Source organism: Gossypium hirsutum, chromosome A06 (assembly GCF_007990345.1).
Source record: "Gossypium hirsutum isolate 1008001.06 chromosome A06, Gossypium_hirsutum_v2.1, whole genome shotgun sequence".
NCBI lineage: Eukaryota > Viridiplantae > Streptophyta > Magnoliopsida > Malvales > Malvaceae > Gossypium > Gossypium hirsutum.
This window is the reverse complement of record NC_053429.1, coordinates 109,692,795-109,711,370: the sequence shown is the minus strand read 5'-3', so window position 1 is coordinate 109,711,370 and position 18,576 is coordinate 109,692,795. Positions and strand designations below refer to the sequence as shown.

Sequence of the window (18,576 nt, the reverse complement as noted above, 5' to 3'; positions counted from 1 at the left end):
AACTACTAAGCATGTTGCAATTTGATTCCTAGGGCAACTTATCTTAGCTATTAGCTCGGGACTCTTTTATAGGGCAACTAAACTAAGATTGGGCCTCCACTATAGCTTTTCTATATGAGCAATCATACTTGTCATCCTTTTTTCCTTTTTGGCACTTAATCAAAGGGTTCTCTGTCCATGCTAAAGTTAGAACCTTAATTAAACAAGTCGATGATAGGCTGAGTGATATTTTCACTTGTAGAGAAAGTTGAACTTATTGTGAAACATTGGAATTAGACTGATCAGATAAATTGTAGTAGCATCTATGACTATTAGCCTTTCCTAAGACCCTAATTACTTGAAAATGTTGAAAGATGCATATCCTTTTGCTTGGGATTATTTTGAAAGGTGTAGTATAATTGCTACCGTGTCATTACCATTGCCTCAAAACATGTGGGATAGTTAGTGGATTCAAACGAGCATGTCTATTGGCTTTTTGCCAAGTATGTCACTACACCGAAATAGGGATATAGCGGCGTTTGAATAGAAAACACCACTAAAAATCGAGCATTAGCGGCGTTTTTAGTAAAGCGCCGCTATAGATCCACCTATAGTTGTGCTTTATTAAAAACGCCGCCAAAAGATTAATGTGAACGACGTCGTATTATGTAAGCTTCAGAGGCATTAGCGGCGCTTCTCTAAAAATGCCACTAAAGATCGAGCATTAACGGTGTTTTTAGAGAAGCGCCGCTATAGATCGACCTATAGCGGCGTTTTTACGTAAGCGCCGCTAAAAGATTAAAAAGAACGACGTCGTTTTCTTAACAACCAATTGCGTTAGCGGCGTTTTTTAGAAAATGCCACTAAAAATCAACTTATAGTGGCGTTTTTTAAAAGATTAAATACACAATATGAATTAACTATGGGAAAGTTAATTTCATTTTAGTTACTTAATTATGAAAAATTACACTTTAATAAATAAACTATTTAGAAGTTTTCATTTAATTAAATTACGAAGATGTTAAAATCAATGTTATGGCTTTCTCTAAACCTTAATTAACCCCTAACCACTAAAATCAATAACCCTTTTACATCTCAAACCCTAAATTTCTAGTCATAAACCCTAAATTGTAAACCTTAAACCTTAAATATTAAATCTTGAATTCAAAACCATAAAAACCTAAACTATAGACACTAAACCCTTAAGCCCTTAAATATAGATTCCTAAATCATAAAATTATAAACCTAAACACTAGACCCTAAATTATAAAACTTAAAACTGTAAACTCTAAATCCAAAACCATAAAACGTTAAACTGTAGACAATAAACCCTTAAACACTTAAATACTATATAAATCCTAAATTAACCTGTAAGAATAAATTTCATATATATGGATATATATATATATATTGATATATATAGATATTAATGTAAAAGAACGACACAAACATATAAAAAATGGAAACCACATTTCAATCTCTATTCTCTAAATATTCAAATTATATATTACCATGTAATGTTTTATTAAAAAGTCAATAACATTAACTGTTTAGATTAATTAATAATATTATAAAAATATATAGACTAAATGATATTAAAAATTAAAGTATATGCAAATAAATCAAAAATTTAAATATATTAGAGAGACCAAATTAAAATTTAACCATGTATTAATAGGAAATAATAATAATAGTAATAAAAGAGAAAAAAAAGGGAGGAAAAATTATTGTCATAATTAGTGGTGTTTTAGCAAAAAAGGCCGCCAAAATGTATCAATAGTTTAAACTATGTCGTTTTGAAGCTTTGTTATTAGTGGCACTATCTAAAAAACGCCACAAAACATCTATTAAAAGAATGTAAAACGGCGTTGTCTACACCTTTGTTATTAGTGGCACTTCCATAAACGCCGTAAAAGGTGAGAATTACCGGCGTTTTATCCAGAAACGCCACAAAAATCTGTCAACAGATTGCAAAATGGCATCGTTATTACCTTGTTATTAGTGGCGCTTTATATAAAAACGCCACAAAACATTTAAAGTGATTTCAAAACGTCGTCGTTTCGTAGTCATTTTATTAGTGGCGCTTTAATAAACGCCACAAAAGGTGTGAAATGCCGGCGTTTTCTCTAGAAACGCCACAAAATCTATTAATAGATTGCAAAACGGCGTCGTTAGTACATTGTTATTAGTGGCGCTTTCTATAAAAATGCCACAAATATTTATTAATAGATTGAAAACAGCGTCGTTTTTTGGAACCCCAATTTCCCTTTACTTTTCCCTAGTTCAGTTTACCCCGACTACTTTTCCTTTTACTTCGTTTGTTTCAAATTTCCCTTAAAATTTCCCATTACTTTCAAGCCCTAATTTCAGAAATCCCCTATAATTTCCCCCAAAGAGATATCCTCAAATCGTTTTCCCCGAAGTCCTTTTGATTTGCTCTGCTATCAGTAGTTTTCCCATAACCCCAAATCAAAATTTTTAATTTTTGGACCCTAACTGCGTCTGCGTCTTCCCCAACTTAAACCCGATTTCAATCCCCCATTTACCCAATTTCTTTTCTCTCATTTTCCCTAACTACGTCTGCGTCTGTGTCTGCCTCTTCTCTCCGCCGCTGCCATTGGAATTTCGAGTCCTATAGGTATTGTTACTACTTATATGGACACTTTATTTAGTTTAATTTAGTCTCTTTGAAAATGGATAATGAATGTCATCTTTGTGACTACAATGTGATGTTATTGTTTTTTTCAATCTTGTGATTACAGTTGTTGTTATATTGATGTATATTAAGTTACTGTTATTAATAACCTCAATCATGTTTGGAATAATTTGGATATTTTCTTCTTCTTTTTTGTGAAAGTAGATTTAAAAATTAAGTTTTAAATTTTGGAGTTTTTATTTCGATGTTCATAGAGTTTAAGTTTTAGGATTTTGTGTTTCTGTTTCAACTTTTAAATTTTGGGAGTTGAGGGTTCAGGTTTTGTAGCTCGAGATTAAAAATTTGAATTTAAAAAATAATAAAAAAAACAATAAGCTAACACTGTTGATCATTTCCCTAAGGGTTGGCTGACTATTAGCATAGTCTAATGTAGGATAAAAATGATTAAATTTTGAAGGTTGAATTGACATTAGCCTGTAAAGAGAATTTTATTTGCTTTTGTTGATTTTCAAAGGTTTGTTGTTGCTGTTACGAAAATTGTCCTAATTTTTAAACTTTTTCCCAAAATTAAGAATGAAAAAAGGTTATTAATGGAGAAAATTGAATAGTATGACAAGAGCAGCCAGAAAATTGATTAAAATGAATGCAAAAGTAAATCTAATGACTTGAAAAATAAAGCTATGAATAATTAAAAAAAGAAAGAAATTGTAAAAATCTTCTTACATCACCCTTTTCTTGTGAATAAAACAAGATATTCTAGAAGTGGACATGGTTACCATCCTAGACCTAATTAAAAAATTTTGATGTCATAAACCTAACCAAATTCATGATAAAACTAAAATTGTCATCTAAGGCTTTAGATTACTTATTTACTGCTTATTTTCCACATAAATGAATAATCAATGATGCCAATTCCAACATTCCACCTATTTATCAATTTATTTTCTTTTATATATTATTTTAACACTATTCTGTCAATCTAATCATCTATTTTCTTTCTTTTTAAATATAATTTAAGAGTGGGGACGGGTAATTCAACTATTTCTATATGGAATTTGATTTGTTGAATCTAACGTTACATTTTAAATAGAGATTATAGTGTTTAGATTCTCAATATTCCAACTATTACATAATTTTGCATTTCTGAATAATGTCAAGATATCATAATATATGGTGTAATCCCATTATAACTGTTTCTTTAGGTTATTTAAGATTCCGAGCATAATCTAAAATTTAAGGCAATTTCCATTTATGTTCATATTACATTGTGGTTTATTGCATTGATTGTCGAGGATATTTTTTTTATTTTTGTTTGTTGGATGCTCAAGAAAATTGGATTTCTTTAAAAATTTTGAATTTTAATGTTGGATTAATCCACCAACTTGAAATTGTCTGTATTTCTTTTAACATCAGAATATAACAACGATTTCACACTCGTTTTTGAAGCCAAGAAAATCATGCATGTAATTTTGCCTTGAAAAAGGACAGATTTGTGTAAGAGGAATCTCCTGTGGAGTCTTCCTTATTAGTCTATTCTCAGCCATTAAATCTATGTACATTCTCAGCCATTAAAAGGACAGATATAAATTACTTAATATGTAAAGGACAGATTTGTGTAAGAGGAATGTCTTGTACAATTATAGAATTGCTTTTTGCTTTTTGCATTTATAAGTAACAGTTGCTTTTTGCTTTTTTAATCTGTTTTTTTATAACAGATTTGCCAATTGCTTCAAACTGGGTGAGAAAGGTGTGGAGAATGATATAGATGTAGATGACAGCACTTTAATAGAGGAAGCCTGAATCAATTTGGTCACTGTACTAAAAGATTATCTTCAGGTCAGCTTCTTCTTCTTCATTTGGATAGCTATATGCTGAATAATTAATCATGTTTGTAATAATTGTAATCAGTTGGAATTGTTGGATTGGGCAAGATCAGATCAGCAATAGCAAAAAGAGCCGAAGCTTTCAACTGCTCTATCAGTTACCACTTGATATCTAAGAAACCAAATACAAAGTACAAATACTACTCAAATACAAAGCCTACATAACCAGAAGGTTAGCTACTCTTTTATTTTCTTTTTTTTTTCATTTTTTTAAATTACCATTCTTGTTTATCGTAAAATTATTTTGTAATGGATCATTAATGGATCATGTTTTTAACTTATTTGAAGTCTGTCCTTTGATTATTTTGTAATGGATCATTAGTAGATCATAAAATTATTTTCAATACACTTTATTAGTCTTGCACTCTATGGTAGACAATTCTAGTCATCAATTTTGAGATTTAAACTCAAAATCTTGAAAACCAAGTCTTGTTATTAGGAACTTAATTTCAAGTGTTTTAGTTATGCTTTAAACTTATCTGAGTGCTTTAAACTTAATGGGTTAGTTAACATACCAAAAAAATGGGTTCCTTCCAGTTTGGTAGAAAAAAACAATGGCAGAGGTCGAGCCCAAGTAGATACTACAAAATCTGCAGGGGTGGCAATGTTTGTGGAGTTGATTCATTGGTACCCACTGTTGTTGCCCTTAACACCAAGTCTCAGTAGTGCTCCCCCACTGGCATATATAAATGTTTGCACAGGTATTTGGGAAACTTGATGCTTTACATAACCTTTAAATTTCTCATGTTTGACTTATGGGGTGCTGGGTTTTAGTCAGAGAGATTATCTGTCTGTATTTTATATATGTGCCTAATAGTAATTTGCTCGAGTAAATTATCAAAAAAGAATCTCATGTTTCTGAATTTATGCACAAACAACTAGAATGTTTTATTTTTGCAAAAATTTCAATTAATGTTTGTACAATTGCAAAGGCATTTTCATGGGGAGTGGTAGCTGAATCGAGTCTATACGGATATCAAAAAGAATAATATGAAGTATAGTGTGGTGGTTGCTCATTTTATTCATTAATCACATGGTTAAGTTTTTAATCTCTACTAATAAGAATGAAGCATATTTTATGACCAACTATTTTATGAAGTAAAATTATATTGTCTACTAAATATGGTACATATACTTTAATTTCTTGGTACTGATATAGATAAAGTTTTTATATTTGCTTAAACTGAAATATATTTGGTGCTACTCTTATAATCTTACATCTGTTCTAGGTACTATCGAGCACCTGAATTAATATTTGGTGCAACTAAATACACCACAGCCATTGACATCTGTTCTAGGTACAGGTTTCGTTGCTAAATTTTTTTCCTTATTTCTATGCATTTTCACTTTAAATTACTTAACAAATATTACTTTGTTGACTCCAGCCTCTGTTTGCTAGTGAGAGTGGAGTAGACCAGGTTGTTGAAATTATTAAGGTACGTTTTATTTCAAAATTCTAATCAATAATAGTTTTATCATGATGATTTTGGAAAAATTAATATTTTGGGGTTGCGATTTTGTAAAGATTTAATTGTTGGTTCTGTTTGGAGCAGAACTATTTTGTTTCCAAATTAATTTTAAATTTTTGGCTTTTGAAAGTATTTTTAAATTAGTTACACTATAATAAGTTTTTAATTTGATATGTTTTCTTTATTATTTGAAGTATGAATAAGTATGAATAAGTTTTTATATTTGGTTCAACTTAATTATTATTTGATTCAACTTAAGTATGAATAAGTATGAATTAATTTTATTACCATGTAGCTTGCTTGTCCATTAAAATTACAACAATAGCTGACCTTCTCTCCAACCTTATTTTAAATATTTTAAAGATTCAAAGTATATGGCTGGAAACCTGACGGGTTGCCTTATATCGAGCTGTAAGATATAATGGATCCTCCCTAGGTGTAACGACGCCACGTATGATGAATCTTAAAAAATTCAAAAAGACTTGAAAAAAGTTCTATCGAGCTCATTTACTATTGAATATTTATATAACCTTAATTTATTTCCAATTTACTTATAAAAATTAAACTATGATTCTTTTTTGATATTATTATATTCAAATTACTATTTTTTTATATTAATAATGTTTGATTTTAATATTTAATATTTTTAAATGTCTTTAAAAGTTATAACTAATTTTTATCAAAATAGTATTAATTATTATTTGAAGTATGAATAAGTATGAATAAGTTTTTATATTTGGTTCAACTTAATTATTATTTGATTCAACTTAAGTATGAATAAGTATGAATTAATTTTATTACCATGTAGCTTGCTTGTCCATTAAAATTACAACAATAGCTGACCTTCTCTCCAACCTTATTTTAAATATTTTAAAGATTCAAAGTATATAGGCTGGAAAACTGACGGGTTGCCTTAAATCAAGCTGTAAGATATAATGGATCCTCCCTAGGTGTAACGACGCCACGTATGATGAATCTTAAAAAATTCAAAAAGACTTGAAAAAAGTTCTATCGAGCTCATTTACTATTGAATATTTATTACCATGTAGCTTGCTTATCCATTAAAATTACAACAATAGCTGACCTTCTCTCCAACCTTATTTTAAATATTTTAAAGATTCAAAGTATATAGGCTAGAAACCTGACGGGTTGCCTTATATCGAGTTGTAAGATATAATGGATCCTCCCTAGGTGTAACAACGCCACATATGATGAATCCTAAAAAATTCAAAAAGACTTGGAAAAAGTTCTATCGATCTCATTTACTATTGAATATTTATATAACCTTAATTTATTTCCAATTTACTTATAAAAATTAAACTACGATTCTTTTTTGATATTATTATATTCAAATTACTATTTTTTTATATTAATAATGTTTGATTTTAATATTTAATATTTTTAAATGTCTTTAAAAGTTATAACTAATTTTTATCAAAGTAGTATTAATATTGATCATTACTTAAATAAATTACATAACTTACATAACTCATATAACTTACGTAATTTACATAACAACTTACATAACTCACATAACTTACATAATTTACATAACAACTTACATAACTCACATAACTTACATAATTTACAAAACTCACATAACGTACATAACAACTTACATAACTTAACTAATACATGTAGTTTAATCTAATAATTTCCTTAAAAGCATATAGTTTAAAGTTCAAATTTCATAACTTACATAAAACATAAAAATATATCATATCAGGACTTACATAATAAACAACTTATCTGTGTAACTTATTGCCAACTTTAGACTTCAACAACTATGAAATGGATAGGACTTGGATGAATTTCTCAAGGGCAAGCAACGAGTATCAAAATGGAGTGCAATCTTTTTTAGATTTTGCATTTCACAATTCAAGCCAAGAGAATATGATTCTTTGCCCGTGTAAGAAGTGTGGCAATATCTATTGGCATTATCGTGAAGTTGTCTACGAACATCTAATTGTTGATGGCTTCATTCGGGGGTATAAAAAATGGATTTTCCATGGAGAGTGTACACCTAGTGAAGCCTCTTCGACGATTAATCCGGGTTATCCTTATAGTGGTTACCGTCAGTATGTTAGAGAAGATGACAGGGAAGGTGTGATGCGGGATGCATTTAATATGCAGAGTGAAAGTTTCCAATCATTTCCACCAAACTATGTTGCATCCGATGATTATAATATCGGTGGGAATACTTTTATGGAAACGAGAAGAAGTGTACCGGATGAACAACCGAATGAAGAAGCGGTGAAGTTCTACACGTTACTTGGTGAAATGAATGAAGAACTTTATGAGGGATCAAAATTTTTGAAAATGTCATTCTGTATTCGCCTTTTCCACTTAAAATGTTTGGGAGGGTGGACCGGAAACTCTTTGACAATGCTGTTAGAGCTTTTGAGAGAAATGTTCCCGATTACAAAAATCTCTCAATCATGTAAAGACATGAAGAAAGTGATAAAAGATTTGGGCCTTGGGTACAACAAAATTCATAGTTGCCCAAATGATTGCATGTTGTATTGGGGTGATCGGAGAAATCAACAGTCTTGTCATATTTGCGGTAAATCTCGTTGGATGAATAGAGATGCAGAAGATGTTAATGAGGATGAATATGGGCCACAGTCAATAAGGAAGCCGAACAAGATTTTGCGTTATTTCCCGCTAATCCCAAGGCTTCAAAAGCTATTCATGTCGTCAAAGACAGTCGAGTTTATGACGTGGCATCATGATCAACGAATGGATGATGGATTATTAAGGCATCCTGCAGATTCTTTAGCATGGAAATCATTTGACAATAAATTTCCAAGCTTTGCAAGTGATCCTCGGAGTGTAAGGCTCGGGTTAGCATCTGACGGATTTAATCCTTTTAAAATCATGAGCACCTCGTACAGTACTTGGCCTGTGGTCCTTGTTCCTTATAATTTGCCTCCATGGCTCTGCATGAAGCAATCTTCTTTGATATTATCTATGATTATCCCCGGAGAGAAAGGCCCCGGAAATGATATTGACATATATCTGCAGCCACTTATTGAAGAGTTAAAACAATTATGGGCGGGTGTTGAGACGTATGATGTATTGAGAAAGGAGAACTTTTACCTACGTGCTGCTTTGCTGTGGACAATTAATGATTTCCCGACATATGCAAATTTATCTGGTTGGAGTACCAGAGGACGTTATGCTTGTCCTTGTTGTGCTGCTCAAACCTATTCACAATGGTTATATAATAGGAAGAAGTTCTGCTATATGGGGCATCATCGGTGGTTAGATGAAAATCATAGCTATAGATTTCAGAGGGCTTTATTTGACGGTACTGAAGAGTTGAAAAAAGCTCCTGAGCAGACCATTGGATCTGAAATCTTATTCATGTTAAAAGATATGGATTTCAGTTACGGGAAGCTAAATCCACCATCTAACAGACAAACAAATAGACGATCGAGGGATGAATCTGATGATGAATCTGACGAGGAGGATGACCCTAATGAAGTGGACTTGTGGAAGAAAAGAAGTATTTTTTTGAGTTGCCTTATTGGGAGCATCACATATTACGCCACAATCTTGATGTGATGCATATTGAGAAGAATGTCTGCGAGAACATCATCCAGACAATTTTGAATGTCGATGGTAAATCAAAAGATAATCTTCAGAGTCGACTTGATTTAGTTCACATGGGAATTAGGCGTGATCTTCATCCCTAAGTACTTCCTAATGGAAAATATTGGTTGTCGCCTACAATTTTTGCAATGTCAAAGGAAGAGAAAGAAATGTTCTGCACGGTGTTGAAGGATATAAAGGTTCCGGATGCCTATGCATCAAATATATCTCGATGTGTAAGTCTTAAAGATCGAAGACTATATTCATTAAAATCACATGACTATCACAATTTGATGCAAGATCTACTTCCAGTTGCTTTATGGTGCTGTATGTCAAAGAAGGTAACGTCCTGTATAATTGAACTGTCCAATATAATGAAAGCAATTTGTGGCAAAGTTCTGAATGTTGAAGAACTTGAACAAGTACAAGATCGAGCCGCTTTGACATTATGCAATTTGGAGAAGATCTTTCTGTAACGCCCCCACGCCCAAAACCGTCGCCGGAGTCGAGCTTGAGGAGTTACCGAACATAATTTATCAAATTAAGAACTTCAAATCTTTTGTTTCTACATTCACAACTTTCTAGCTACTCGCGTCACAGTTACAAGAAAAATCATATCTTGAGTTACAAAACTTGAAATCAAGATCCGTAAATTTTCCCTAAATCTAGACTCATATATCTATTTTCTAATTTTTTTCTAGAATTTTTGGTTTGGTCAATTAGTACAATTTATTAGTTAAAGTCTCCCCTATTTCGAGGTTTGACTGCTCTGACCTCTATGTATTACGAATCAAATATCTCCCTGTACAGAGTTTCAATGACTATGCCATTTGTTTCTAATAAAACTAGACTCAATAAGGAATCTGTAAATATAAATAATTACTTCTAATTATCTTTGAAAATTTTATGGTGAATTTCCAAATTCAGAACAGGGGATCCAGAAATCGCTCTAGCCCTGTTTCACAAAAATTTAAACATCTCATAAAATATAACTCATATACCTGTTTTGTTCCATCCATATGAAAATAGACTCATAATTCTTCAATTACATATATTATTCATCATCTAATTGTATCTCTACTATTTTTAGTGATTTTTCAAACTCACGTCACTGCTGCTGTCTGAATCTATTTTATTGTAAATTTTACCTATTTCATGGTTTCCATGGATTAGCTAGCAATTTAGCATACATAACACCAAATATGATCATGATTAGCCATTCCAATGGCTAATCATTACCAAGCATTTCCATACCACTCAATAACCATATCATAAGACCATATACACAAAATGATTATAATGCTATACATGCCATACTCAAAATATACAAGCCATTATGCCAAGATGGTATACGGATAGTGTGAGCGTGCCTCCGACCGTTCCCGATTTCCGAGCTGGCTTGTCAACACTACAAGGAATGAAAAGGAGGGAGTTAGCATAAATGCTTAGTAAGCTCACATGCAAATAGCAAGTAACACAACTATATAAGCAAACATAAAACATCATTTGCATAATCATCACCGAGACATTCATATCACATTTTCATTTATCATCTTACCATATTGTTGTTATATCAAGTTTTCAACCCGAGGGTTAAGTACATACCTGTTCAAAGTATTCATTTCACAACACTTACCAATACGTCCCTTTCATCTCGAGTATTCCTCCATTTGAGTAGAATTTTACCCGTTGAACACATCGGAATATAATTCGGATACATGGAAAGTTTGCACATAAGTGCCACATATGTAGCCAAGCTACCATGTAACCCGCCCATAAGTGAACTCGGAATCAACTCAATGAGCTCGGGCGTTCACATCCATAAGTGAACTCGGACTCAACTCAACGAGCTCGGATGCCTAGTTACATCTCTCGAACTCGGACTCAACTCAACGAGTTCGGACATTCGCATCCATATGTGAACTCGGACTCAACTCAACGAGTTCGGATGCTCAACCATCCTAGTGACATGTCACTTGTATCCTAATCTATTCCTAAGGTTCAAACGAGCTTTTTCCCTCGATCTCACATTTGCCGTCTTCCACGGAATATCGGAACCGATACTCGGTAGCAATTCATATTTAACAAGTAATAAACATAATTTGCATATTACTCAACAATAACCACAAAGCATAATATTTCATAATAATAATCATCATATCATATAAATATCATTAAGTTACTTAAAATGACAATTATGTTACTACATTTACACATGAACTTACCTCATATGCGAAAATGGCTACTTTTACCATTTCGTCCACAACTTGGTATTTTCCCTATTTTAGCCTGAATTTTAGTTTTCCTTACTCTATCATTTAAAATATAGTCTAATTAGGACTCACATTATTCAAATTGACCCAAAATCATATTTTGGCAAAATTACAGTTTTACCCCTAAACTTTCACATATTTACACTTTTTCCCCAAAGCTTGTAAATTAAACTTCAGCCTATTTTCTTATGTTTTATGACATGCTGATCATTTTTCCCTTCTATGGAAACATAAAATTCTCACTCTAACATGTACTTATGACTATTAGGTATTTTTACCGATTAAGCCCTTTTGCTCGTTTTCACTTAAAACCGAGTAGCACAAGTTGTCTAACATAATTTAAAACCTCATATTCAATCATAAAACACCAAAATATACAAATTTCACCTATGGGTATTTTTCCAAATATAAACCCTAGGTTAAATTATTGCTAGCATAAGCTAAATCGAGCTACCGGGACTCCAAAAACGTAAAAATCATTAAAAACGAGGCTAGAACGGACTTACAATCGAGCTTGGAAGCTTTAAAAACCCTAGCCATGGTTTCTCCTTGCTATATTCGGCCATGGGGTTGAAGATGAGCAAAATTGGCTTTTAATTTTGTATTTTAATTCATTTTACCCCTAAATGACCAAAATGCCCTTACTACTAAACTTTCCAAAAATTCCATCCATGTCCAATTTTTGTCCATAGACTTATAAATTGGTAAAATTGCTATTTAAGACCTCCTAATTAATATTTCAAAACAATTTCATACTAGAAACTTCTAGAATGCAAGTTTTGCAAATTATTCGATTTAGTCCCTAATTTCAATTTAAGCACTTTATGCATAAAATTTCTTCACGAAATTTTCACACAATCATGCAATCATATCATAGACCTTAAAATAATCATAAAATAATTATTTCTATCTCGGATTTTGTGGTCACGAAACCACTATTCCGACTAGGCCCAAAATCAAGATATTACACTTTCCACCTTCCTTCTTCACAATTATGGTGCACCTTGTCATTCATCTCCCACGTGAAGCAATAATTGGTGGGCCAATTTTCTATCGTTGGATGTATCCAATTGAAAGGTGCTAATTTATTTCAAAGGCATTCACCTTTATACCTATAGTTACCAGTTTTGATAATGTTGCATATGGTGTTTAGGTTCCTAAGCAAATTAAAGTCTTATTGCCGTAACAAGCGTTATCCAGAACGATCAATTGCTGAAGGCTACTTGGCAGAGGAGTGTATGACATTCTGTTCTAGATATTTAAAAGATGTTGAAACAAGATTGAATAGACCAAGTAGAAATGCTGGACTCAATGATCCTAGCTTGGCCGAAACTTATTTATTTCAAAGTTATGGAGAACCAATCGGCAAAGTTGAAATTGCAGAATTAGATGACCGATCTTGGATACAAGCACATAGATATGTTCTTTTCCACCACGATGCACTTGAACAATTACGCAAGTAAGTTCTAGAATATGATAAATATTCATCTTTTTTTGATTTGTTTATTTTTTAACGAATTAAACATGTTTTTAACATAGTGAGTACAAACAAGTCTTAAGATCTCGTTCACGCTCACGAAGATTACAACATCGCGAGATTAATAGGTTATTCGCAGAATCTTTTCATGAATGGTTTAGCCAAACGGTATGCAACTCAACATTTTATTGACAAATAATAATGTTTTCTCATAACATTTACAATTACTTAATTTACTTTTGATTCAATAGGTTTGGAGTGGGAATGTCGTTAATGACGAAGTTAAATGGCTTTCCCAAGGTCCAAATCGAGTAGTAAAAAGATATAGTGGCTTCATCATGAATGGATTCAGATTTTATACCAAATATCGCGAGAGATTGAGGAGAACTCAAAATTGTGAGTAGTTGTTAATTCTTTTATTACAAGTTACGCTAGTGCTAGGGACAGTAATCCTGTCGAGGGAAATGTGGAGTATTACGGACTTCTAAACGACATTATTGAGTTGGATTACTATGGAAAATGGAAAGTTGTCTTATTTCGATGTGATAGGGCTGATGCTAATACTGCTCGCGGAATTAAAAATGATCAGTTTGGTTTTACAATGGTGAATTTCTCTCGATTAATTCACACTGAAGAACATTTGATAGACGAGCCGTATGTATTTTCTTCTCAAGTTAAACAAGTTTTTTACTCGAAAGATCCAATTGATGAGGGTTGGTACGTTGTACTCCGAAACACCCTTAGAGACTTGTTTGACATGGGGAATGGAAGTAGGGATGACATCATTGAAAGATCAGAAACTTTGCCTTTTACAGAACAAAACTTAAATCAAAATATCCCTAGTACTAGTACACAATTTCAATGGGTTCGTCAGGATGTGGACGAAGATATTTATGATTTATGATGTAGTAAGATTTTATGATTTTTTTTATATGTAATGTTATAATTTTAACATTGGTCATGTTATATAATTTAACTATTTTATATTTACTATTGTTGTTATTTCTTACTAAGATTTTAACTATTTTATGTGTTGTAGGAAAAATGCCTAGAAGAAGATTAAGAGATCTTAGTATTGTAAAGAATACTACAAATTCGAAAGAAGTAAGTACCGAACAGCAGACAGTTGTTGGATCTTCAAGCGTGCCGAAGACACTTGATGAGTCTGTGGAATTTCAAAGTAATGTTAAGTTTATTTTACAAATTGTATTAAATTTTATTACTGATTTATTTTTAAATTTCAATATAGTAATAATATATTATTTTTCAGCTGAAAATGGTGGGACGCGCAGAGGTCGAGGATGTACGCTCCTAACAGATTTATATAACTTAAATTCTGTCGAGCGTGTCAAAGTAACTAGAAACAGCCATGGTCAGCCTGTTGGACAAGAAGCTCGACTTTTAGCAGGCTATTTGGGCATTATAACACGAAATGCCAATATGTTGCCCATCAACTACGAATCATGCATAACATGCCTGATAGCAATAAAAATCAAGCTCTCTCTAATATTAAGGTAACAAAACGTTAATGTAATTTATAGTACTTTGGTTTAAGTTTCATTTATATTTAATTCCTAAACTTGTGTTTTTTAGGAGAGGTTTGCTTTAGAGGTCTCTGATGCCTATATCAAGAAGGCATTGGGTAAAAAATGGAGAGACCAAAAAAGCAGCTTGAAAAAAGAATATTATAAAAAACCCATAAGCCTCGAAGAAAAATCGCAAAATGTCCCACTAGGAATGCTGAGGTACCAATGGGAAGATACGGTTCGATTTTGGAATTCGAAGAAAGGAGAGGTATTATGTACTTGCAAACTCTTATAAATTTTTCGGTTTTTAGTATTTACTATATACGTAATAATAATTTCATTATGTAGGACCGTGAGCAAGTTGGAACAAGCAGCAGGCAAAAACAAAAATTTACGCACACAGCAGGGTCGAGAAGTTTTGCTTGTGTAGCTCAGGCCGCGGTACTATGGATTTATTAATTCTATCAAGTATTAATGACTTTTTACTATTAAATAATATTTTTACTACTATATTGTAGGAAGCCTCGTCTGGTCAAAAAGTTGGACGCCTTCAGCTTTTTGACATTACGCACAGGAAAAAAGATGGAACTCCGATGACATCTGAGGTTGCAGAAATTATGGTATATTTAGTTAATAAAATTTGATTTCATTATAAATATTTATAATATTTAATTATAATGTTTTAATTCGTCGTTTTTATTAGTTTAATTTAAATAATGTTATGTTGTATTCCTTTTTATTGTATATTTCGTTTCTAACTCTTTGACTGATTTATTAGGAGAAACTAAAAGATAAGAAGGCAGAGTATGAAGCGACTGCTTCGACTGATAGTTCTGTTAATTTTGAGAATATTGATAGCAGAATTATTAATGAAGTTTTGGGTCCTGAAAGGTATGATCGGGTTAGATTTCAAGGATCTGGTGTTAACCTGACCCAATATTTTGGATCCACCTCGCACCAATACATGCCTTTCGGGAGTCAAAGTCAAGCTGAAGTTCAGAGGCTAAAAGATCAGATAGTTCAGATACAAGCTAGCACAGATGAGCAAATTTCTCAACTTAGAGCGGAGGCAGCAGCGCGGGAGGCGGAGGTAGCAGCGAGGGAGGCGAAGCAGAACAGAAAATACAATAAACTCCTGCTACAGCTTCAGTCTATGATGACTATGTTCCAGCAATTTCAAAATCCGCCATCTTAGACATTTGTTTTCTTGTAACTTTTAACATTATTGTAAGAATATTTTGAATATTCATTTACAGTTTATATAATATATTTTTCATATAATTTTGTATTATTTAAATTTGCGGGTTTTGGTTGGATTTCATGGTATATTTGCTATTTTTGGTTCAATTTCTTGCAGGAGGGTTGGATATAGGTGCAAAAATACATATTGCAAAACTGGGCAAATTAGCGGCATTTTTTAGAAAAGCGCCGCTAGAGGTCCCTATTTTTAGCGGCGTTTTATAAAAAAAGCGCCGCTAGAGGTCCCATTTTTTAGCGGCGTTTTTTAAAAAAGCGCCGCTAAAAGTCTTGGTCTTTAGCGGCGTTTGTTTGGAAAAGCGCCGCTAAAAGTCCTAGTCTTTAGCGGCATTTTTTAAACAGCACCACTAAAGAACAGGACTTTTAGCGGCGCTTTTTTTAGAAACACCACTAAAGATCATGTAACTCCCCTTACCCGTATCCGTCGCCGGAACAGGATACGAGGTATTAACAAATTATAGTATATACTATTAAATAGAACCCAAACAAAAATATGGCGTGCAATTTGATCATGAATCATTATAACATATGCCATTAACAATACAAATCAATTTCACCACATTTCACACATCGCGAGTATAGGCCCATGATTACAATGTCACCACAAAGCCATCCCGTTGAACAATTCGGATTAATCCTCGATACTTGATGGTTTCAGCACATAGCCTCACCATCATATTTCATTTAATTCGGCTCTCTTGTACACATGGTGAACACTTAGTACCACTCATGCGACCTAGCCAATTTTTCTCGTAGCTCTCTTGCCTACATGGCGTTCTTCACTTGGAATCACGCATGCGACCTAGCTACTTTTATCTCTCCCGTAGCTCTCTTGTCTACATGGGATACATCCCGTATCACACATGTGACCTAGCTACTACATAGTATCTCGTAGCTTTCTTGTACACATGATGTGCACTCAGCACCATACATGTGACCTAGCTATGCTCCCTCTATTTTATTCGATCTTTCCGAATGTTCAACCGGGATCTCTCTCTATTACTTATTTCCATTCTTCCAATAGTCGATTTATACTTCAACATCAGCTAGTATATATATAATAGGCTGAAATATAAGAATGTAAATGAAATTAATGTATTATTCACATACAAACTTACCTCGGTGCAAAATATGAGAATTTTGCAATTTAGTCCAAAACTTTCTCCTTCCCCCGTTCGAGGTCGATTCCACGCCTTTCTTGATCTATAACAACATATTTAGCTCATTTAACACTCGAACTATTTATTTTAATCCAAAAATCACATTATACAAAAATTACATTTTGCCCCCTAACTTTTACAAAATTATGATTTTGCCCCAAGGCTCGGAAATTTAATTTCAGCCTTATTATTATGTTTAATGACCTACTGATCATTTTTCTCTTCTATGGCAACATCAAATTCTCACTCTAACACATAGTTATGAACAATAGGTATTTTTATCGATTATGTCGTTTTGCTCGTTTTCGCTAAAAATCGCTTAGAAAAGATCGTTCTCCTAACTTCAAACATTCATATTCTATCATCAAACAACAAAATACATGCCTATCATTCATGGGTAAATTTTTAAACATAAACCCTAACTCGAAATAATGGTAGAAATAGGTAAACCGAGCTACGAGGATTTCAAAAATGTGAAGAACATTAAAACGGGGCTTGAAATCACTTACTATGAAGCTTGAAAGTTGAAGAAACCCTAGCTATGGAGGAGAGAAAATTTCAACAACAACTAGTGAAGATGATGACCAATTTTGTGTTATTTTTCCCATTTTATTTCATTTATTATACAAATGACCAAAATGCCCTTACTACTAAACTTTCCAAAAATTCCCTCCATGTCCAACTTTTGTCCATAACTTAGGAATTGGTCAAATTTCTATTTAAGACCTCCTAGTTAATATCCCAAAGCAATTTCATACTAAAAACTTCTAAAACACGAGTTTTATGATTTATTCGGTTTAGTCCCTAATCTCAACTTAAGCGCTCAACGCATAGAATTTCATCACGAAATTTTCACGAAATCATATCATAAACCCCAAAATAATTATAAAACAATTATTTCTATCTCAGATTTGTGGTCACGAAACCACTATTCTGATTAGGCCCTAATTCGGGTTGTCATAATTCTCCCCCCTTTAGAGATTTTCGTCCCCGAAAATCTTACCGGTAAAGAAGTTCGGGTACTGTTTCCTCATAGCTTCCTCAGGTTCCCACGTAGCCTCTTCTATCCCATGTCTGTGCCACAATACTTTCACTAAGGCTATACTTTTATTTCTTAACTGTTTAATTTCCCGAGCCAAAATCTTTATTGGTTCCTCCTCATAGGTCATATCCGGTCGAATCTCAATTTCTGTTGGAGAAATCACATGTGAAGGATCAGAACGATAACGTCGCAACATTGATACATGAAACACATTATGAATTCTTTCTAACTTTGCCGGTAAGGCCAACCGATATGCCACT

General features: G+C 32.8%; 2 protein-coding genes and 2 long non-coding RNA genes across 4 annotated transcripts; all 4 read left to right on the top strand.

Moving 5' to 3' along the window:
• Positions 1-2,291: 2,291 nt before the first annotated feature.
• Positions 2,292-5,469, top strand: LOC121230608 (uncharacterized). The gene is made up of 4 exons (XR_005928595.1): positions 2,292-2,617; positions 4,351-4,471; positions 4,544-4,690; positions 5,056-5,469. It is a non-coding gene; the product is annotated as an uncharacterized lncRNA (long non-coding RNA).
• Positions 5,470-5,922: 453 nt separating this feature from the next.
• Positions 5,923-9,597, top strand: LOC107963396 (uncharacterized). The gene is made up of 2 exons (XM_041115600.1): positions 5,923-5,936; positions 7,762-9,597. Exon 2 carries the CDS (start codon positions 7,779-7,781, stop codon positions 9,552-9,554), a length of 1,776 nt encoding a protein of 591 aa, XP_040971534.1. The 5' UTR covers positions 5,923-5,936; positions 7,762-7,778; the 3' UTR covers positions 9,555-9,597.
• Positions 9,598-13,980: 4,383 nt separating this feature from the next.
• LOC121230609 (uncharacterized) lies at positions 13,981-14,845 on the top strand. Its single transcript, XR_005928596.1, has 3 exons — positions 13,981-14,239; positions 14,371-14,511; positions 14,602-14,845. It is a non-coding gene; the product is annotated as an uncharacterized lncRNA (long non-coding RNA).
• Positions 14,846-14,930: 85 nt separating this feature from the next.
• On the top strand, positions 14,931-16,214 carry LOC107963397 (uncharacterized). The gene is made up of 4 exons (XM_041115599.1): positions 14,931-15,125; positions 15,206-15,298; positions 15,376-15,477; positions 15,636-16,214. The coding sequence occupies exons 1-4, from the start codon at positions 15,069-15,071 to the stop codon at positions 16,050-16,052; spliced, it is 669 nt and encodes a 222-aa protein (XP_040971533.1). The 5' UTR covers positions 14,931-15,068; the 3' UTR covers positions 16,053-16,214.
• The last annotated feature ends 2,362 nt before the right edge of the window (positions 16,215-18,576 follow it).

Coding starts and splice junctions, on each gene's coding strand:
- LOC107963396 (XM_041115600.1), top strand. CDS start 7,779: ATGGATAGGACTTGGATGAATTTCTCAAGGGCAAGCAACGAGTATCAA.
- LOC107963397 (XM_041115599.1), top strand. CDS start 15,069: ATGCTGAGGTACCAATGGGAAGATACGGTTCGATTTTGGAATTCGAAG. Junction 15,126..15,205: donor GGAATTCGAAGAAAGGAGAG/GTATTATGTACT, acceptor TTCATTATGTAG/GACCGTGAGCAAGTTGGAAC. Junction 15,299..15,375: donor CTTGTGTAGCTCAGGCCGCG/GTACTATGGATT, acceptor ACTATATTGTAG/GAAGCCTCGTCTGGTCAAAA.